This window comes from Diplotaxodon limnothrissa, linkage group LG9 (assembly GCF_057381915.1).
Source record: "Diplotaxodon limnothrissa isolate DT_005_m linkage group LG9, D_limnothrissa_male_GT1.1, whole genome shotgun sequence".
Classification (NCBI taxonomy): domain Eukaryota; kingdom Metazoa; phylum Chordata; class Actinopteri; order Cichliformes; family Cichlidae; genus Diplotaxodon; species Diplotaxodon limnothrissa.
In genome coordinates this window covers 33,098,795-33,119,744 of record NC_140604.1, presented here as the reverse complement: position 1 = coordinate 33,119,744, position 20,950 = coordinate 33,098,795, and the positions used below count along the sequence as shown (strand labels likewise).

The following is a 20,950-nucleotide window of genomic DNA, read 5'->3' as shown; positions in this document are numbered from 1 at the left end:
CTTTTCTTCTTTAAATGTCTCTTGTTTAAAGAAGCTGCTTCAGTCTTCTTTTTGGCTCTGATGGTATCCGTCACTTTCTTGAACCTGGAAAACCAATTGTAGACTTTGTTTTATTCTGTAAGAATCATTCAGTAGCTGGTGTGTATACAGAATAAATACAAATCATTATTTACGCCTACACATTCAATTCAATTTTATTTATAGAGTGCAAAATCACAACAACAGTCGCCTCAACGCACTTTATATTGTAAAGTAGACCCTACAATAATACATACAGAGAAAAACTCAACAATCATAAGACCCCTTATGAGCAGCACTTTGGTGACAGTGGGGACGAAAAACTCCCTTTTAACAGGAAGAAACCTCCGGCAGAACCAGGCTCAGGGAGGGGCATCTTGTCTAATGTAGACAAGATGCAATCCCGGATTGAAAATGCTGATTTGAGATGGTTTGTAGTGGACCTGTGTGGTTAAGATTTGGAATTGCTGTAAATAACACAGAATTGAATAAATAAAACAATCCAAAATTGAATTCAAAATCCTGCTCCTCACATACAAGGTCTTAAATAATCATCTTTTACTCCAGCAGAGTTCATTCGAGTTCGTTAATTAAACAAATGTATACAAATATTATAATATCATATAACATCTGTAGGGCTCTGCACAGCATGGAGGCTGCATCACATGAAAGTACCTGGCTGGAAAAAAAATGTTCAGTGAGAGAGAAGTTACTTACAAAGGCTACACAGCAGTACACTGAAGTCACTCCACTTTGTCACCAACACTTGTGACCAGACAAAAAATATGAGCACACGTTTTCCCCACACACCAGCTGGTGTTTATACAGGAAGTAAAAAGAACACAAAAGTGTCAGAACGCATCAGAGCCTGATTAAGTGACGCTAAAAGAAAAAGGCAAGAAAGAATTTAACATAACATAAACCAATGAACAAGATGTGTTTCACTCGGACATTTCAGCTTAAACTATATTTTCATTTTTCGTTAATAGTTTTATTATTTAATCATTGAATTTCATTGAATAAGTGCAATGAATATATTGTCCTATTTGAGCCAAGTAGCTTATTTGTCTCTCTCTTATTTATTTTTCTTTTCCGGCTCATGTGTTTTCACACATTTAAACTGATGTTGTTATTTTACTCCTGTAGAGAACTACTGTTGACATCAGTTTTTACAAATCCATAATCAAGAAACACGAAGCAATTAATTATTTTTCTTTGTTTTTGTTTTTTAAGCGAGCGATACAAAGTTATCTCGGTTGTTTGGATGATTATATTCCAGCTTGATCCAAAAGTATGCAAAAAGAAATATGCGCATATTCAGTGAAACTGGAACAGGACGCAACGCTGTAAACAGCCTGGGTGTGTTTAACAAACCGAGGATGTCCAACCTGCATTTCAGCTTCGCTCCTGATCTGGACAGAGCCACGTTTTTACACTCGTACGTGACAATCAGGGCCCGAAATCTCTCTGGATGTGCCCTCTGTACAAAAATGTTCATGCCACAACTAAAAATAAAAATAAAAATAAAAATAAAAATAAACGCCACTTTAATTAACAGAGAAATGTTAATTGTTACAGACAAACACGGCCCGCTGACGCCGGGGTGCAAACGGGAGTTCTAAAAAGTTTGTTAGAAAGAATTTGTTTCTGTAAGCTCTTCTTTTCTTAACTTTCATATTTTTAAAATGTTCTCTACAAATGTTTTAAAATGTTTCTCTGCAGATAACCCAAATGTTCACATTCTACATTACCTGAAGCTTCCTTAACGTTTCAGCCTTGATTTCCTTTTTCGGTGTGATCCACCGACTGCACCTGCCAAGATCTGACTTTACCTTCGACCAGTAAGTTTTAAGAATATATAAACGAAAATGGCTTAAAATCACTTTACCACCTATCGACCTTGATCCCATGTACACCTCAGCTATTAGAAATGTTTTTGTTCATTTCAAAGTCCAGCAGGGCGGGGCCGACCTGTACACGTCACCAGTATCTCACCCTTTTAGTTTATTTCGATTTATTGTTTTTTGCTTTGTGTTTAATAAACTTTCAGATCTCATTTAAATCCAATCTAAACTATTTTGCTTGTAAGAAAGGAACATGCTGCTTTCAAAAAGCATAGATTAGAAGTGGGCAGAGATTTATAGTTAAAGAAAGTGAAACAAAAAGTAATGTATAAAAACAAACGCTGAGCTGTCTGACTGCTCCAGTAATTATGTAACAACAAATGCAGTTCCTGCTTTTTTGTTTGTTTGCTTGTTTTAATCAATTTTAAATCCTGCTTTTTATTTGTTTTTGTTTCTAATGTCTCTGTAAAGCACTTTGAATCACCTTGTTGTTGAATTGTGCTATACAAATAAACTTGCCTTGCCTCTCTCTCCCTCTCATTTATTTTTTTTAATTTCCGGTAAATGATTCACTCTCACCTGTGTTTTCACACATTTAATCTAATATTGTTATTGTTAGTCCTGGTTTAGGACTACAGCTGAAAAACCTGTGACTACATTTTCGAAGGTATGTTTTGGCGCATCAGTAAAAACCTCAGTATGGAAACATCAGGTTTTACAAATCCACGATCAAGACACACGAAGCAGACGATGTCCGACCTGCTTTTCAGCTTCGCTCCTGACCTGGACAGAGCCACAGTCTCTACTTTCATTTTTACACCCGTGCGTGACAATCAGCGCCCGAAACCTCTCTGAATGTTTGAAAAATGTTCGGCGGGGCCGACCTGTACACGTCACCAGTATCTCACCCTTTTAGTTTAATTCGATTTATTGTTTTTTGCTTTTTTGTTTAATAAACTTTCAAATCTCATTTAAATCCTTTGCAAACTATTTTGCTTCTAACAAAGGAACATGCTGCTTTCAAAAAGCATAGATTAGAAGTGGGCAGAGATTTATAGTTAAAGAAAGTGAAACAAAAAGTAATGTATAAAAACAAACGCTGAGCTGTCTGACCGCTCCGGTAATTATGTAACAACAAATGCAGTTCCTGCTTTCTTGTTTGTTTGCTTGTTTTAATCAATTTTAAATCATGCTTTTTATTTGTTTTTGTTTCTAATGTCTCTGTAAAGCACTTTGAATCACCTTGTTGTTGAATTGTGCTATACAAATAAACTTGCCTTGCCTCTCTCTCTCTCTCTTTCTCTCTCCCTCTCATTTATTTTTTTTAATTTCCGGTAAATGATTCACTCTCACCTGTGTTTTCACACATTTAATCTAATATTGTTATTGTTAGTTCTGGTTTAGGACTACAGCTGAAAAACCTGTGACTACATTTTCGAAGGTATGTTTTGGCGCATCAGTAAAAACCTCAGTATGGAAACATCAGGTTTTACAAATCCACGATCAAGACACACGAAGCAGGCGATGTCCGACCTGCTTTTCAGCTTCGCTCCTGACCTGGACAGAGCCACAGTCTCTACTTTCATTTTTACACCTGTGCGTGACAATCAGCGCCCGAAATCTCTCTGAATGTTCGAAAAATGTTCGGCGGGGCCGACCTGTACACGTCACAAGTATCTCACCCTTTTAGTTTAATTCGATTTATTGTTTTTTACTTTTTTGTTTAATAAACTTTCAAATCTCATTTAAATCCTTTGCAAACTATTTTGCTTCTAACAAAGGAACATGCTGCTTTCAAAAAGCATAGATTAGAAGTGGGCAGAGATTTATAGTTAAAGAAAGTGAAACAAAAAGTAATGTATAAAAACAAACGCTGAGCTGTCTGACTGCTCCAGTAATTATGTAACAACAAATGCAGTTCCTGCTTTCTTGCTTTTCACTTTTTCCGGGTTTTTGATTAAATTAACCTAAATTAATCCAAAATGTCTTGGAAAGCTCAGAATTACATGTCAGGGTTTTGGTAGCTGGCAGTCAGTCCTGATCACCTTCACTAAATCCCTGTCCAACAAAGCAGTATTGAGGCCTTATTGATTTAACTTGAGCTCCAGTCTTGAGTTTTATGTTTATGAAGGTGGTTCAGTTTTTTCTGGGATACATTGCCATGGTAACCTATGGTCAAAATAAGAGATCCGTATAAATGCCCAGGGACCAATCGAATTTGTAAAAAAAATAGCATCACCTGGATTAGTGAGAGGCAAGATCCCTCAGACCTCAGTGGGTGGATGGTGTCTAATGCTTTTAAGAGCATCAGAAGTTTCTGTATTCACCCAAAAAACATCAGGAAAAATTATCAGTTCTTAGAAGCAACATAATACTCACAAATTTAAATTAAGTTATTGTTTATACATATCAATATAGGTGACCTTTTATTAGGTTTGGTAGTAGACCAAGTCTGTGTGTGACTTGTGTTTTGTGTCGTACAGATAAGCTTTCGTCTGATGGAATCGCAGGTTAGAACAATGTAGCTTTAACACTGAGATTTCCACAGTCAGCGTTTTAGGAAGAGCAATGGTGAATGCATGTCATTCTAAAAGTACCGTAGCAAAGTTTAAGGCTATCATTTATTCAATGTTATGTGCCAACTAAGCAAACAGCAGCTGCTGCTACTCCCTCAACAGTCGATTGTCCTGTTTATTCTGGTTCATCCTCCACGCAAACATCACAAGACGCTCATTCTCGAGTTACTTAAAGTTTTGCGGGTGACAGTCTGTACTTCTGCGTGACAGTGTATACATGTGTGGTCTGTTCATCAGGGATTCCCAAACGCTGACACTGTCTGCACCACAAATGGGTAAATGGCATCGCCTCAAAAAAGAGGACGTGGTTTAAATAAGTAAAGAAATGTTCAGGCCACAAATAACCACAACATAAACACTTGTTTGTTTAAAACTCAGATGTTAATCAAAAAGAAGAAAAATCTAAATACAAATAAAAGTTTTTGTTTTTGAACTGTACATTTGAAATTATTGTTGTCCAGGGTGCAGCACCGTTTTCCTTTGAAGTCTCTCCCTCTTTCCTCCACCTTTAATCTTCTTGTGTTCTCCATTCGATCATCCAACTAAATAAATATCAGAGAAGCAGAACGACGTCCTGCAGGACCCTGCGTGTGCAATGCGCGTAGCTTTGAGCCCCAGAAACAATCAACAGATGCTGAAAGATGCTGATCGTAGTGAGTTTCATGCAAACAACATGAGACACTCATTCTCTACTTAAAGTTTACCAGCTACACCTGTCTTATCTATGACCTATGACACCTTTCTCTGTAAGATCTTTAACAAAGTCTTAATAATAAAGTCCTTTAAAAAAAGTTTCAGTTTTTAATGAGCAATTATAGAGAAGCTATATCAGATTCCCTTATGAGAGAAATGTGTAATATAACATTGCTGCCTTCATCGGTCCATTACAGGGACATTATTGTAGATTATTTGAGTGCTTGGACTCGTGGGAGAACCCCAAGTTCGATTCCAGCTGCTGGAATCACTCGGCTGTAGTAGCTGTAGTAGGTTTTCTGAGCACACAGACTGTGATCAGATGACCTGCTGTGGATGGTTCTAAGGTTTACTGCTTTTTGTGGATTTAGCCATCATATTGTATAAGCACCTGTCACGTTAGAGATGCTTTCGAACCCCTGGTCATTGTCTAAACACCATCAGCTGAAAATCACATTTTAAAATCTCTGCACTTATTGGCAGTTATTTAGTTTTGCACACTTAATCACTGTGGTAGGCTGCCACTTATGAAACCCCTAAATGACATCACAGTCGACTGGGAAAGAGGAAGGAGTCACACGACAGATTGGAATAAAAAGACATGACAACCTGTCTAAAAGATTCAGTTATAAGAAAACGATGGACAAGTTACTGGGTAGGTGAGATCTCTTTTTTTCTGTCTTTAATGCATGTAGGTTTATGTAAAACTAGATAAGTTTACATAGTTTATCCAGTTTATTCTGATGTCAGTTTTCATAAGAAAAGGTCAAATTAGAAATGCAATACAGCACTGCTAGTCCCCAGCCTAGATAGAAAACAGACCTATTAATTGCACTTGTGTGAATACTATGCATTTATTTTTTGCTGAAAGCGTTTAACTTATAATAATCTTGTGATTATTATTATTATTTGCCAAATTCCTTTATTTAAAAAAGTTACATATGCTGAGAACAAACTAGCAGCACACAGAGTTTTTAATAATTTCTGTCATGATCTCTTTTAAAACAAATCTGAGATCACACTATTTCAAAATGTTTTATAAGAGTTGAGAGTGAAAAGTGTTGCAATGAAGAGTTTATTTTTAATGTTTCACAGATGCAAACAAGACAGGATGAAACTCAGACAGAAACATCCGCACTGCTTTGATGCAGGAGACGCACCACTGAAGAAAAAGAAAAAGCTTAATGGACAGACTTCTGTACCAATGAACACACAATCTAACAGTCAGAGTGTTAATGGGCAGGAAAGCCTAGAAGAAATCAAACATACTGGTGCTATTACATATAATGCAATGATCCAGAACAAAGATCGGCGTCAGTCACTGACCACAACACAACGAAGGACGGATTTAACACAAGCAACCTGTTCACCTGACATGAAGCCACAAAGCTGCTTTGAAGAGTTTACACCTATCATCACTGCTGATGAGTCTGATGATGAAACCTACCTGTTCCAGTGCTCCAGTGCAGGCCTGTACCAGTGCAGTGTGACCGGCCTGGTGTTTGACATGAAGGCAGAAGGAGACGTGGTTTACAGGACTGTCCCTTGGAACAGGAGGCTGCTGGCCCAACACCACAAGAAGCCTGCAGGACCCCTGTTTGACATCAAATGTCAGCAGCAGTCTGTGTGTCAGCTTCATCTCCCACACTGTGAGCTCATCTCCACAGGTGGAGGTCAGTTCTTGCAGGTCGCACATGTGAAGGATGAAGGCATTGAGTTCATCCCCCCTCATCAGATAACAGAAACTCATGTTGTTATAAACATCACAGGGTTTTCTGGTTTTGGTAATGTGAAGGATGAAGACTCTCCCCCTGAACCAGTCCAAGCTTTGGTTCTGCTCTTCTACAAACCCCCAGAAGAACTTAATCTCAGATCCTTCCTCAATGTATTGTTGTTGCCAAGGAACATCATGATCCATGATGTTAAAAACAAGAGGAGGGAATTAGTTGGTGAAGAGATGTACATAGATGTACCCTCAAAATGTATTCTGTATCCAAAACAAGTTTACGCTTGAATGGGGAGTCACGTGGTACGCCCGCCCAAGATGGCAGCTTAAGTTGGAGACGCGCACTCCTCTTCCCCCGAAACCTCGTTAAAAATAGGTCAGAGCCGGTTATTTGTCTTATTTGGGATCTGCCCTGGTAAATTCAGTGGAAGGAGTCAGAAGAATCATTACGTTTTACGCAACGATTCGATTATGCCGCGAGGAAAAACACACAACACTCAGGCTACTTCACTAACTACTATGGCGGAGACACCTGATGGAGTCGATGCCAGGTGTCCTTCCCAAGATGGTGTGGCGGCCGAGCTGACTTCTATAAGATCTCTGCTTGAGCAGGTAGCACAAGACATGACGGCGGTGAAAGGTGGTATCGAGTCTCTCAAGGAAGCTGTGAACAGTTTGGGTGTGAGAGTGGATGAAACAGAGACAAGAATTTCTCGATTGGAGGACGAAGAGGCTAAAGCCAGCTCAATATGTAAGATCTTGAAGATACAGAACCAGCGGCTGCAGGAAAAAGTAACGGCGCTTGAGGGTTCCTCACGGCGCCAGAATATTAGAATATCGGGTATTAGAGAAGGATCCGAAGGCAGTAATATTGAGGATTACGTGAAGAATTTGCTGTCTGAGGCTCTGGACATTGAGATGGGAGATTACTACGAAATAGATAGAATCCATCGAGTGGGGCCAGCTTTTCCGAAGCCCACGGCGGACTCCAGACCGAGACACATTATTGTTCGCTTCCTACGGGATAAAGCCAAGATGTCCGTGCTGGCGGCTGCCAGAAAAAAGGGGCAGATCGTTTGGAAAGGCATGAGAGTTCTTTTTTTCCAGGATTACGCTCAGGAGGTACAAGAAAAACGCAGGAAGTTTGATGAGGTGCGCCGCTTGTTGCAACAGTACAAGATTGGCTATTCTCTTCGTTTTCCGGCTGTTATGACTTTTTCAGTGGATAACCAGTATCATCAGTTTTCCAACCCAGCTGAGGCTAAGCAATTTCTAAGCGGCCTGGATTTGGTTAACATTCCGGGTGATGTAGATTAAGAGGATTTGATAAGCTATGGGTTGGTTTACTTCTGAGGGGGGGGGGAGACGTAAGGAGGGACACCATCTGGGAATTTTTTTTGAGTGCCACGGACCTGCGATTTTTTTTTATGTTTTCATGTTCTTTTGTTTTTTTGTTTGTGTTTTTTTTTTTTTTTTTTCTTCTTTTCTCGTGTTTGGTTTTGTTGTTGGTTTTGATGGTATGGTACCAACTGTCCCGTATAGACCTAATTTTTGGATCATTGAGTTGTCTCATGTTACTGGCTCTAAGAGTTGTTATATGGGTAAATGGGATATTCCTCTGGATAAATTTGTATAATAATTCGGCTCACATGGTGTGATGGAGTTATGTAAAATTGTGTCGTGGAATATAGCGGGTTGTCATAATGTTATTAAAAGGAAGAAAATCCTCACATATCTGAAACAGAAAAAGACTGATATAGCCCTGATTCAGGAGACCCATCTTGATGAGGCCGAATCATTAAAGCTTAAAAGAGACTGGGTGGCGCAAGTTTATTTTAGTGCATTTTCGGCTAGAAAAAGAGGGGTGGTCATATTGATTAGAAGAAACTTGGATTTTCAGGTCTTTAAGCATTATACAGATCAGGAGGGTAGATGGGTGGTTTTGGATGCATGTTTACAGGGGCGGAAAATGACATTGGTCAATATATATGCTCCTAATTCTCCTCAGCCACAATTTTTTCATGAAGTCTGTAACATGGTGCGGACTATAGGTAACACACACATTGTAATTGGGGGAGATTTTAACCGGGTCAGGGATGTCTTATTGGATAAATCTTCTTGTACTGGACTAAGCAAGGACCCAACAAATGCTGCGGTGGACGTGATGTCAGAGGAACTGAGTCTAGTAGATATATGGAGACTTCTTCATCCTCAAGAAAGAGACTATACCTTTTTTTCGCATCCTCACTCAACCTACTCCAGGATAGATTACTTTTTGGTGTCCCGTTCTTTGGCAAGTCAAACTATTGGGTCCTCTATTGGTAACATTGCTATATCGGATCATGCTCCCATTGACCTTGTTCTTACTGACACTGATAATATTAAACCGTCACCTAGGTGGCGCTTGAATAACTCAATATTGAAGAATAAGGGTCATTGCGAATGTATAAGGGAAATGATAAAGGAGTTTTGGTTGTACAATGAGGGCTCTATTGACGACGTTGGAATGACCTGGGATGCTTTTAAGGCCTATTTAAGGGGGCGCCTTATTCAATATTGCTCCTTGATTAAAAAAGCTGAGAGGGATAAGCTGATGAAGTTGGAACAGGATATCAAGGAGCTTGAAAAACAACATATGTTGCTCCCAGAGAGGGACTTATGGAACAAATTAATTAAATTTAAATTTGAGATGAATAGCATATTGGAGAAAAAAGTGGAATATGCAATGTTTTGTCTAAATCAGAAGTACTTTGAACAAGGGGAGAGAACAGGTAAAATGTTGGCACACAGGGTTAAGCAGATAAAATCTAGTAACCTTATACCATCTATTTTTGATCCTAGTAATAATAATAAGTTGACTACTAGTAAAAAAGAAATAAATGATATTTTTACTAAATATTATCAGGAGCTGTACACTTCTAATGGACTGGTGGAGGAACAGAGGCTGTCAGATTTCTTCTCTTCTATTAAAATTCCCAGCCTGTCGGAAGATCAAAGAAGTATATTAGAAGGTAAGATTACATTAATTGAAGTTAAGCAGGCAATCGGCAGCCTTAGAGTGGGTAAATCTCCAGGTAATGATGGATTTCCATCAGATTTTTATAAGGTGTTTGTGGACGAACTAGCTCCAAGACTACTGTCGGTATATCAAGATGCGTTTCAAAGAGGGAGACTACCGTTTAGTATGCGATCGGCAGTGATCACGTTATTACATAAAAAAGGGAAAGACCCACAGCATTGTGGGAATTATCGCCCAATTTCATTAATTAATGTGGATGAAAAAATTATTTCTAAGATATTAGCTTTTAGGCTTGAAAAAGTTCTTCCGTATTTGGTGCATAGGGATCAGGTCGGTTTTGTGAAAAATAGAAGCTCTGCGGATAATCTACGTAGGTTATTGCATATACTCTGGAAGAGCAGGACTAAGCTAGACCCTGTCGTTGCCTTCTCTTTGGACGCAGAGAAAGCTTTTGATAAAGTTGAGTATCCTTTTCTGTTTCATACCTTGAAGAGATTTGGTTTCGGTCCCTTTTTTAGGCAGTGGATTCAGGTGGTATACACAGATCCAATGGCTACAGTTATTACCAATGGGATAATGTCACCCTCATTTTCGTTAAGTCGGGGTACTAGACAAGGTTCACCCTTATCACCTCTCATTTTTGCTCTGTTTTTGGAGCCTTTAGCCATAGCTTTACGTGAATGTAAGAAAATTAGAGGGGTGGATTTGGGTCAAGAAGAACATAAAACTTTTTTGTATGCAGATGATATTTTACTGATTTCAACTAACCCAGAACAGGCCGTTCCTGCAATTTCCTCAATTATTGATTCTTTCTCTGTAATCTCTGGATACACTATAAATTGGTCTAAGTCTGAAGCTATGCCTATTTCTAAATTGTGTCCGCCTGTTATGAGGAGTTCATGGCATTTCAAGTGGAAGCCCGAGGGTCTGACTTATTTGGGGATTAAATTGACCCCTGGTTTAGACAACATAATGAAAGTAAATATTTCCCCAGTGATTCAAAACATCCGTTCGCTGTTGCAGAATTGGGTTAAAATAAATCTGTCCCTTTTGGGCAGAATTAATTTGGTGAAGATGATTATTGCCCCTAAACTTCAGTACTTTCTTCACATGTTACCGATAGCAGTCCCACATAATTTGCTAAAGCTTTATAATACATGTGTAGAGGGTTTTGTGTGGGCAGGTAAAAAGCCATTGTTCAATCGGTCTAAATTATATGCTGCTAAAGAGAGTGGTGGGTTGGCATTGTCTAAGATGGTCTGGTATCATTACGCTTTCTCCCTCTCTCAGTTAGTTAAGATACATAATTCCTCTACTGATAAGCCATCATGGGTTGGGATTGAGGAAAGTCTTGTGGCCCCTTCGTCTTTAGAGGCCTTCCTTACTCAGAAGGGTAGGCCAGTACCGTTTAAAGATCCAGTACTGTCTTTCATGCAAGAGACCTGGCTTAGAGCTCACCAATATACCAACAGCAGCCCTTATCTCACCGCTAGAGCCTCTATTTGGTATAATAAGAAAGTATTAATAGGGAAGAAACCGGTCTGGTGGGAGGCCTGGGCTAGGACAGGTATTAATCAGATGGGGGACCTATTTGGGCAGACTGGCATGAAATCGTTTGCAGAAATCAGACGAGAATTCAATTTGGATCCAAGGGAAATTTGGAGGTTTTTTCAAATAAGACATTGTATTAAAGCCATTTTGAAAAATAATCTAGACCCTCCATCTAGTGTTCAGAAGATGTTTGCAACCCCTGACAATAACAGAATCAGGGCATCTAAATTTTATGGGAGCTTCAGAGAGGCACATGCTCCCAGTTTGGGGGGACTGAGGCGGTGTTGGGAGAAAGATCTGGGTATCCAGATCTCAGAGGACAGTTGGAAGATGCTGATCTCATCATGGTATGTTTGCTCACCTGAAACACAGTCTCAACTTATCCAGTACAAGTTGCTTCACAGAAACTATTGGACACCCAGTAAATTAGTCAGGTTGAAGCTCGCAGATAAGGACATTTGTTGGAAATGTCAGCAGGAAGTCGGGACTCTAGTTCATATGTTGTATACATGTCGGAAAAATGATTATTTGTGGGATGGGATCATCAACTTGGTGAATGATATTTTTAAACTTAATCTTTCTAAATCTCCAGCTATATGCGTCCTGGGCCTACTACCTGACGATAACATTCTCTCAAAAAAACAGAGATTGTGGATGCGTCTGGCTTTTATAACTGGTTGCAGGGTAATTCTTAGGCATTGGAAGTCATCCAGCCCCTGTTCTTTTAAGGAATGGACCGAACAAATGTCTAGGATGGCATCATATGAACGGGTTATGTATAGAATGAAGGGAAGAGAAGATATTTTTGAGCAGGTCTGGGGTCCCTTTTTGCGGTACATTGACAATGTCTCTTAGACATTATGATAAATGGTCTCTTAGAGGGATATTTCATGTGTCATTGGTATTTTGGTTGTTGTCTTTTTTTTTTTTTTGCACCAGGGGGTTTTACCCTTATTCGTTTTTGTTTTTGCTGATGTTTTCCAGGAGGCGGTGTATTATTTTGTTTCTCCTGGGTTTTATTTATTTTATTTATTTATTTATTTATGTAATTTTTTTTTTTTTTTTTTTTTTTTTTTTTTTTTTTCTGTTTGTTAGTGTGTTGTTTGTTTGCTTGTCTTAGTTTGTTTGTTTGTTTAGAAATGGACAGAGAACTGACAGTATGATTATTGCAGTTGTATATTTATTTATTAATGTTTCTGTCCATCCAAAAATATTAATAAAAAAAAAAAAAAAAAAAAAAACAAAACAAGTTTACAGTCTGTCCACTGTTCCTGACGATGACCTGATTGTAGTTCAACCAAATGAGGCAGAGTTTAATGAGGAGCATCTTAACTACTCCATCACAACCTTCCAGGTGATTTTAAAAACAATCATTACAGATATTAACCTGAGTGTGACACACCAGGGTAGCGCCAGCTGTATCTGGGAAAGAGAGGTTTGTCTTTTGCCCAACAGAGTTAGAGACATGGCTGCTTCTCCAAAAAAGAGGCTTTTAAATGTAAGGAGCTCATTCATTGATAGGATATCAGGACCTGTTCTCAGCAGTCTGATGGACAAACTCCTGGAGAAAGGGTTGATGGTTGATGGTGACAGGGAGGAAGCAGACGCAATGCAAACCAGGAGCGATAGAGCTCGTTTTGTTATCGACACTGTGAGAAGGAAAGGTGAAGCTGCCAGTTCACAGATGATTGAGTTTCTGCGTGAGCTTGACGCCTTCCTCCACAGAAATCTTTTTTTGATTTGATGTATCTGGCAAATTTTGTTATGTTTGCCTAGATCTGATTGAGTCTTTCAGGCTTCAGCTACAACATCAATAACCACGAGTGATCCAGTGTCGCCCATGCATCATTGTGTTGGAGGTTGATTTTAGTTTAATTTGTCCAAATAGGACTAATGCAGCTTTTTTTGATCTTTAAGCAAAGTTTAATCCAGACCTTTATCTTCAGACTGAAATCTGATTTGTACCTTGTGGTGAATCCTCTTGGGGATTTTTGTTTCTTTGTTTTGTTTGTTTTGTGAAGGCTCCTGTTTATGATACGTACACATAGACCACCCAGATAGCAAGGAAACATTGAAACAATGTTGAGTCAATATCAGGCGATGTCATTGAATCAATGTTGAAGTGTGACGTTGACCTAACGTCACTCTTGCACCCTTTTTTAACGTTGAAACAACGTCAGGTTTTGATATTGAATCAATGTTGAAACCTGACATTGATTCGACGTTATATTTTCTAATACTGTTGACATTAAAACAATGTCAGATTCTGATATTGAAACACTGTTGAGCTATGGTGTTGATTTTCCACCTCTTTCGCACAGTTGCTTTTTATTAAAACAACAGTTAAATCATGACTGGAAATCTACCTTTCTTTATAGGTATTTTAACCAATACTAAACTACTGCATGTTTCCATCAATACTTCAACCACCTAAACACATTGTACTTATTCCTCAAATTGGACACCCTTTATAAAAAAATGTCTCACAATGTATCATGTCAATATTAATATCCTAAAATAAGAAAGCATTGCATGTGATGTAACAGAGAAAAAAAACTAAACAATAAAAGGTCAATAGACATGTTTCGTTTGCTAAATACTTTATTAAAAGACAGTTTCCTATTTACATTTATATGTTTCACAGAAGTTTGTAATTTTTACTCTGGGATGGGGATGGATGGTGTGGTCCTGCGCCACCCAAACGATCTGGGGCGTATCGGAGCCATCTCTGGACTGCTTATGCAAAGACAAACTCGGACATAGAATTATGCTGCATTTTTCTGACTTTTTCTTTCAAGTCTCTCCATCTCTCCTCCACCTTTAACCTTCTTCCGTTACCCTATTTCATCAGCCAACTTAAGTTGTCATCGGAGAAGCAGGGAGACCTCCTATAAGACCCTGCAAACAATTAATAGGTGCTTAAAGAAGAGTATCGAGGAATCCTGAGAACTGCGTGGGGTTGTTCCTCTCATTTAATTCATAATGTTGTTGATGGTTCATGCAAATCCACTGGTGAACAACACGAGACGGTTATTGTCACGTTACTTAAAGTTTTGCTGACAGTTGTGGTACTCTGTACATCTGCGCCACAATGTATGCATGTGCGGTCTGTTCAAAACTAGTTAATACCATCAATTCCAAAAAAAGAGGATGTGGTAAAGAAAAGCACATTTCACAGACAACCACCCAAACCCCGATTTTAACCAGAGAAAAGAAAAAAACAATAAATGTAAAAGTAAGGATTTGAACTGTACATTTGAGAAGCTATTTTAAAAACATTTAGACTATATTTGTAATTATTGCTCTCCGCTAATACTTTTAAATTCTCCATAATTATGCTTTGGGTAAAGCTTTAATTTGACTTGATTTCCCAGCTGCACTTGTCCAAGTTATGACTCCAACTTTGCTCTTTAAGGTTTGTTGAAAATAGTAAAGAATAATAATAAAGGCCTTCAGGAAAAAAAGTTATTTTTAATCATCCATCTTTATCCCATGTACAAGTCAGTTATTGTGAAAAGTTTCTGTTTAGTGTAAACTTAAACATATGTTCCTACCATCGCCATCATCGCCAACATGACGCGTTTTTGGAGTTTGACAGGTTTTTTTGTTCCATGAATAAGAACAAACAAAAAACAATAAAAGTTCTACAAACACTTTTATCATTTCGTTTGAGAAAATAACAGAAAATAAAGAAGCACAATATTAACATATATTTTCCTCTTTTTTCACAGTGAAAATGAAAACAAAATTGTAATCATGTGACGTATGAATGAAACTGAAAGAAAAACCATGACGTCTGCTGTTACGTATAATCATATTGCTGGTGAAACGCTTTCGTGTTCTCCACTTTTCGGATATTTCACTCAATTCATTTAAATTCTCATATAAACAATATAAATATTTCAGAAACTTTTACGTACACAGGAAGCTGCATCATGTTTCTGTTTACACAAAATATTATATCTCTTACATAAAACCCCTGAGTTATCAAACAGTTTGCGTGGTAAACAGCTCTTTGAGAAGACTTATGTTCTGATATTTTAGTATCAGATTCACTATCAGAAATGTGTGATGTAACATTGCTGCCTTTCTCGCTCCATTGCAGTGACATTATTTAAGCTCTGAGCTTAGACTCGTGGGGGAACTCTAAGTTCCAGTCTACCTGAGGGAATCACTCACTTTAAACTAAGTCATGTACATTTTGAGCTCCAGCAGATTTTCTGTGCAGACAGATAGTAATCAGATTACTTGATGAGGATTTCTAATTTTTTTCTGCTTTTTGCCATCTTTGTACATCACATGGCAAATGGAAACAAGTGTTCATCTTGTCCAGTTTTCCTTTAAGTGAAGTATTTCATGTACTGGAACAGTTTCACTCTCGGTAAGGGTGGACTTATTCCAGGCCAGGAATTTGACAATAAGAGCAAATATTCAATGTTGTTAGTGGGATTTGAACCCGCACACCCAGGGAAAACTGCAACCTGAACGCAGCACAATAAGCCGCTTGGCCATCCTGACACACTTCTGCTGAATAATCGTGCACAGCTACTGATGTCCACTCAACCACATTAAGTATATAAAAAATAAATAAATAAAACGATTATTCCTTTTTTTTTATATGATCTGCAATTTATTTTCACATTTCAGCATTACACCTGATGATGGACACAAACCTAAAGATCGCACTATCTCTATCTATCTGTAATAAAAATGATTACAAAGAAAATGTAATGAACTTTTTTGTGTGTTTTGTAAGTTGGATAGAGATAGAGCCATCTGACTTCCAATCTCGGTAGAAACTGAGTTTTGGGAGGTGAAACCATAAGACATGCACTATAGTGCATGTCTTCTCTGACACATTGAAATTGTGTTTTCAGTTAGAGTTGTATAAAATCAAGCAGCTGACTCTAATGTCTGCCTTTAGAAACACTTGTGAATCACTATGTGGTACTAAACTGTCTACTGTCTCACTCACTTACTGAGAGGACAGACGGATGCTCCACTTGACTGTCGTGTCTCTTACCCTCTCTGTTTTTCACATAATGATATTATCCTATATCCTCGCATGTGATTGGCCACAATATGGAGCGATTGGAGCATAACTGAGCCACTTTGTGAGAGCTGAGCAGCGAAAGGAAATTAAGTGAGGGTAGAAATGACTGAAAGATTATTATGGTCTGTTTTGAGTTTTGTTCAAAAAAGAATGACTTCATATATATATATATATATTGGCGTAATGGTCTATTTGATTCACCTTTTATTGTTTATTTTATTTATTTATTTATTTTCACTTGCTAGATACGGGACAGACTTGAATGAGGAAAAGAAAAGGGAGAAAGGAAGAGGGGGGAAAAACAGCGGACAAGAGGGATGGGGATAAAGGGCAAAAAACAAAAACCAACTAAATAAGCAGACAAAAATACATATATCGATCACCTGGATCACCTGTTGATAAAGAAAAAAGAAAACAAGCAGAAGAGAACAAGAGTAATAGAATAAACAACATCATGATGATCTATGGGAATGTGACAGTAAATACTAAATGTTAAACATTATTGTGCAGTACGTAATATCAACAGCGCACAGTGTGCTTTGAGGTAGGAGCCAAAAAGGGTGTAGTTTGTGTGTGTGAGCACCCGTGTGTACACCTGTATTTTAAAAACCAAAAAACCTATACTTGTGATTCTTGCTCTCCACAAATATTTTTAAATTCTCCATACTTAAAATCAGATATCCTCTGGTCTTCTCTGAATAAACCTTGATTTGATTTCTCAGCTACACATGTCCAAATTCAATCATTAGGATTTTCTTCTGTTCATTTGAAGCCCAGTTGATGGACACGGTCCTGCTACATCATCTACATCACAAACTTTTTGTAGTTTCTCGTTTTCGTTTAAAGAGGAAAAATAATAATAAAAGACCAAAAACATTCATCAACATTTCAAATTATTTTTCCTCATTTTATTTCAACATTTCAAGAATTATAGATTAGATTATAGATTAACAAAGAAGCAGAACAGGAACATCAGATTTTAAAATGGAAGACTGAAGATAAAAGCTACATTTTTTAGGTGACTCATGATGAACGAAACAAATAAAAAGTCAAAATGTTGTGCTGTTGAGTAAAATCATGTTATTGATCAAAAGCTTTCTTGTTTTCCACTTTTCTGATTTTTTGCTTAATACACTTACATTCTCATTTAAAAAATAAAAAGGTTTTCAGAAACATTTACATACACAGGAAGCTGCGTCACGTTGTTACAAAGTCACGTTGTTACAAAGTCACGTTGTTGTAAACATCACAGGGTTTACTGCTTTCGGTAATGTTAGTGAGGAAGACTCTCTGACCCAGTCCGAGCGTTGATTCTGCTCTTCTACAAACCTCCAGTTGATCCTCATCCCAGGTCTGTCCTCAGTGTGCTGTTGGTGCCGAGGACTGTAGTGATTCGTCATGTTAAGCACACCAGGAGTAAATTAATTGGTGAAGAGATGTATATAGACATACCCTTAAGATGTAGTCTGTTTCCAAAGCAGGTTTACACTCTGTCCACTGCTCCTGATGATGACCTGATTGTAGTTCAACCAAATGAAGCAGAGTTTCATGGAGAGTGTTTTAACAGCTCAGTTGCATCATTCCAGGTGATTTTCAACAGAGTCATTAAAGATGTTAACCTGAGTCTGACACACCAGAGCAGCTCCAGCTGTGTCTGGAAAAGTGAGGTTTGTCTTTTGCCCAACAGAGTGAGAACATTGAGTCTCCCTCCAAATGAGAAGCTGTTAAATGTACGGAGCTCCATTATTAAAGGGATATCAGGACCTGTTCTCAGCAGTCTGATGGACAAACTGCTGGAGAAAAAAGTGATAACTGATGCTGAGAGGGAGGAAGCAATTGTAATACAAAACAGAAGAGACAGAGCTCGTTTTGTTATCGACACTGTGAGGAACAAAGGTGAACGTGCTACTTCACAGATGATTGAGTCTCTGTGTGAACTTGACTCCTTCTTCTGTGAGTACACTGGGCTGATTTGAGGCATTTGGTAAATTTTGCTGAATTTGTCTTCAGGCTTCACTTACAAACCTCAACATCTTAGTTTGATCGAAATAGGACTGCTCCAGCTCTTTTTGATCTTTAAGCAAAGTTGAATCCAGCTTTTTTCTCTAGACTGAAACTGGCTATTAATATTAATGTTACATGGCACAAAGCCCGCTGGAACACGAGACCACTAACTGCACGACAAAACAAGACTAGACAGAGCTCTTTGTCAGCCAAAGTCGAGGAAAAGATTCCTTCACCTGAACTCGACCAACTTCAACTGATTCCTTCGCTAGAGCCCTTTTTATTGTCAGCAAGCAATCATTCATGAATATGCAATTACACATACACGTGACATTCTTAAACAACATCAGTGTCTGTATTGTGTGCGTGTGTGTGTTTCCAGCCATACTATACATAGACATACGACCTATCAATGAACTTAAACTGTATGCAGAAAAGCAGAAGTAAGCGTCTTGCTAAACTATACAAAACAAACAAGAACTTGCAGTAGGTCATGTCTCAAAGAACATTTAAAGGTGTGAAAATGTGTGTGCACTTTGAGATAACGAACAAGACAGTCGGGTCTCTGCAGCTATAATGGAAATTATAACGTCGAGGCTGCTTCCTCTCATCTCATGGTACAGAAGTGCACACAGAACCTCATCAGACCTAATAAGGATAAGATTTTTATCAGCATACAAATGATTAAATATTTCTAAGCATAAATGACAACCTTAAATTATTAATTCTGACAGTAACAATTAAAATATAATAATAATATCTTTAGTTTAATCTGAGATTTTCTTTGACTGGATGTAGTGAGTAAAAAAATGCAAACACAAACCACATTTTATCTTCATAATTTGAAACAGCTTTTATCAGAATTGTTAATGTGAAATACAAGATTGCATAAAAAAAACTTGCAACTTTAACCACACAACACTCAAGTCATCACTGCTCTCATATGCAGACTGGCCATTGTTTAGTTTCCACCACGAATGTCCATCTATGTGGCTCTTTCACTTTAGTGCCCAGTTTTGATTTTAACAGTCAGTTTCATTTCACTACAAACGAGGTTTCTATCTGTTAACAGTTTTGCACGACAAAAGGAATTTATTTATTATGGGGCACATTTCAAATGCAGTGCATGGTTAAACATTTCACGGACCTGACCTGACTTCACTGTTAATGTTTTTAAACGTTCACCATGACCATGGTTCAATAAATATTCACATTTACAAACTGAAAACACATGTTTGAAAATAAAAATATGAAGTTATCCTTGACATCGCTGCTGATGACTCTGATGATGAAAACTACCTGTTCCAGTGCTCCAGTGCAGGCCTGTACCAGTGCAGTGTGACCGGCCTGGTGTTTGTTATGAAGGCAGAAGGAGACGTGGTTTACAGGACTGTCCCTTGGAACAGGAGGCTGCTGGCCCAACACCACAAGAAGCCTGCAGGACCCCTGTTTGACATCAAATGTCAGCAGCAGTCTGTGTGTCAGCTTCATCTCCCACACTGTGAGCTCATCTCCACAGGTGGAGGTCACAAACAAACCCCAAGTTGTTGCTGCAGATGAATTTAGCGATTTGTCAAGTAAAACAGACCAGGACTGAATTAACTGGAAGAGAATTTACATGGATAGGACTGGATTGGAATCTGTCATAAATTACAGGATGGACCGTCACTCTTTTGATCCGGCAGTGCAGCCTAAAAGGCCGCTGCGCACCAGCCGTACAAGCATTGACACACCTCATTTTCAGTATTGACACTGGATTGCCCAATCAAACCTCTTAATGCGACCAGCCCCTCCCCTACCTTAGCTGTGCGCTCACGCAGCTTGTAAAAAGATATAGGGTGGAAGAAGTGAAGGAAAGATACAGCTGAAAAATTGAGAGACAACCGTAAAAAGAAACTAAAAACAGATGCAGCAAAATGTGTAAAATTAGCCTATACTGGTCTTCACAATCCATAGCAAAAGTATTAACAACAAGGGGTATTGCATAGTTTTATACTTGCGAATGAGCCTGCTTGTGATAAAAGTAAGTATAGCATTTCAGTAATAACAAGTTCCAACCCAAATAACTGATTTGCTGCCTGGAGCAGCAGGTAAGCCAGGTGTTGAAGCTGGGATAAAACATGCAAAACCGCTATTAGCCATTGTCACGTGACTTGGGAGTTTTGAACCACACCTCGGAGCAGTCGTTCAAAAGATCTACACAGAAGCTCAACCAGTGTCAGCGTTGGGCATCTCATAACAAAAATTTGGATCATGTCATTACTTGAATGGACCTAGAAAAACTAAAGGTGATAAAGCTGTGTGAGGTCAGACTGTAGAGGGAGAGTGTTTGATTCACCGCAGTGTTTCTGCTCTGTGACGACAGTCGTGTTAACTGCAGAGATTTTACACACTGAAATGGAGACTAACATCAGAAGCTTGGACCCCACACAGCTGATTTTCATAGTTTCATCACTAAAACTATTT

General features: G+C 38.4%; 1 protein-coding gene and 1 pseudogene across 1 annotated transcript; both read left to right on the top strand.

The window, feature by feature from the left end:
• The first annotated feature begins 6,242 nt into the window (after positions 1 to 6,242).
• Positions 6,243 to 13,171, top strand: LOC146625932 (NACHT, LRR and PYD domains-containing protein 1b allele 3-like). The gene is made up of 3 exons (XM_085363073.1): positions 6,243 to 7,133; position 7,665; positions 12,678 to 13,171. The coding sequence occupies exons 1-3, from the start codon at positions 6,243 to 6,245 to the stop codon at positions 13,169 to 13,171; spliced, it is 1,386 nt and encodes a 461-aa protein (XP_085219199.1).
• A 3,198-nt stretch (positions 13,172 to 16,369) lies between these two features.
• On the top strand, positions 16,370 to 18,456 carry LOC146625931 (uncharacterized; annotated as a pseudogene).
• Positions 18,457 to 20,950: the final 2,494 nt, after the last annotated feature.

Excerpts from the sequence above, each read along its gene's own strand:
- LOC146625932 (XM_085363073.1), top strand. The coding sequence starts at position 6,243 with ATGAAACTCAGACAGAAACATCCGCACTGCTTTGATGCAGGAGACGCA.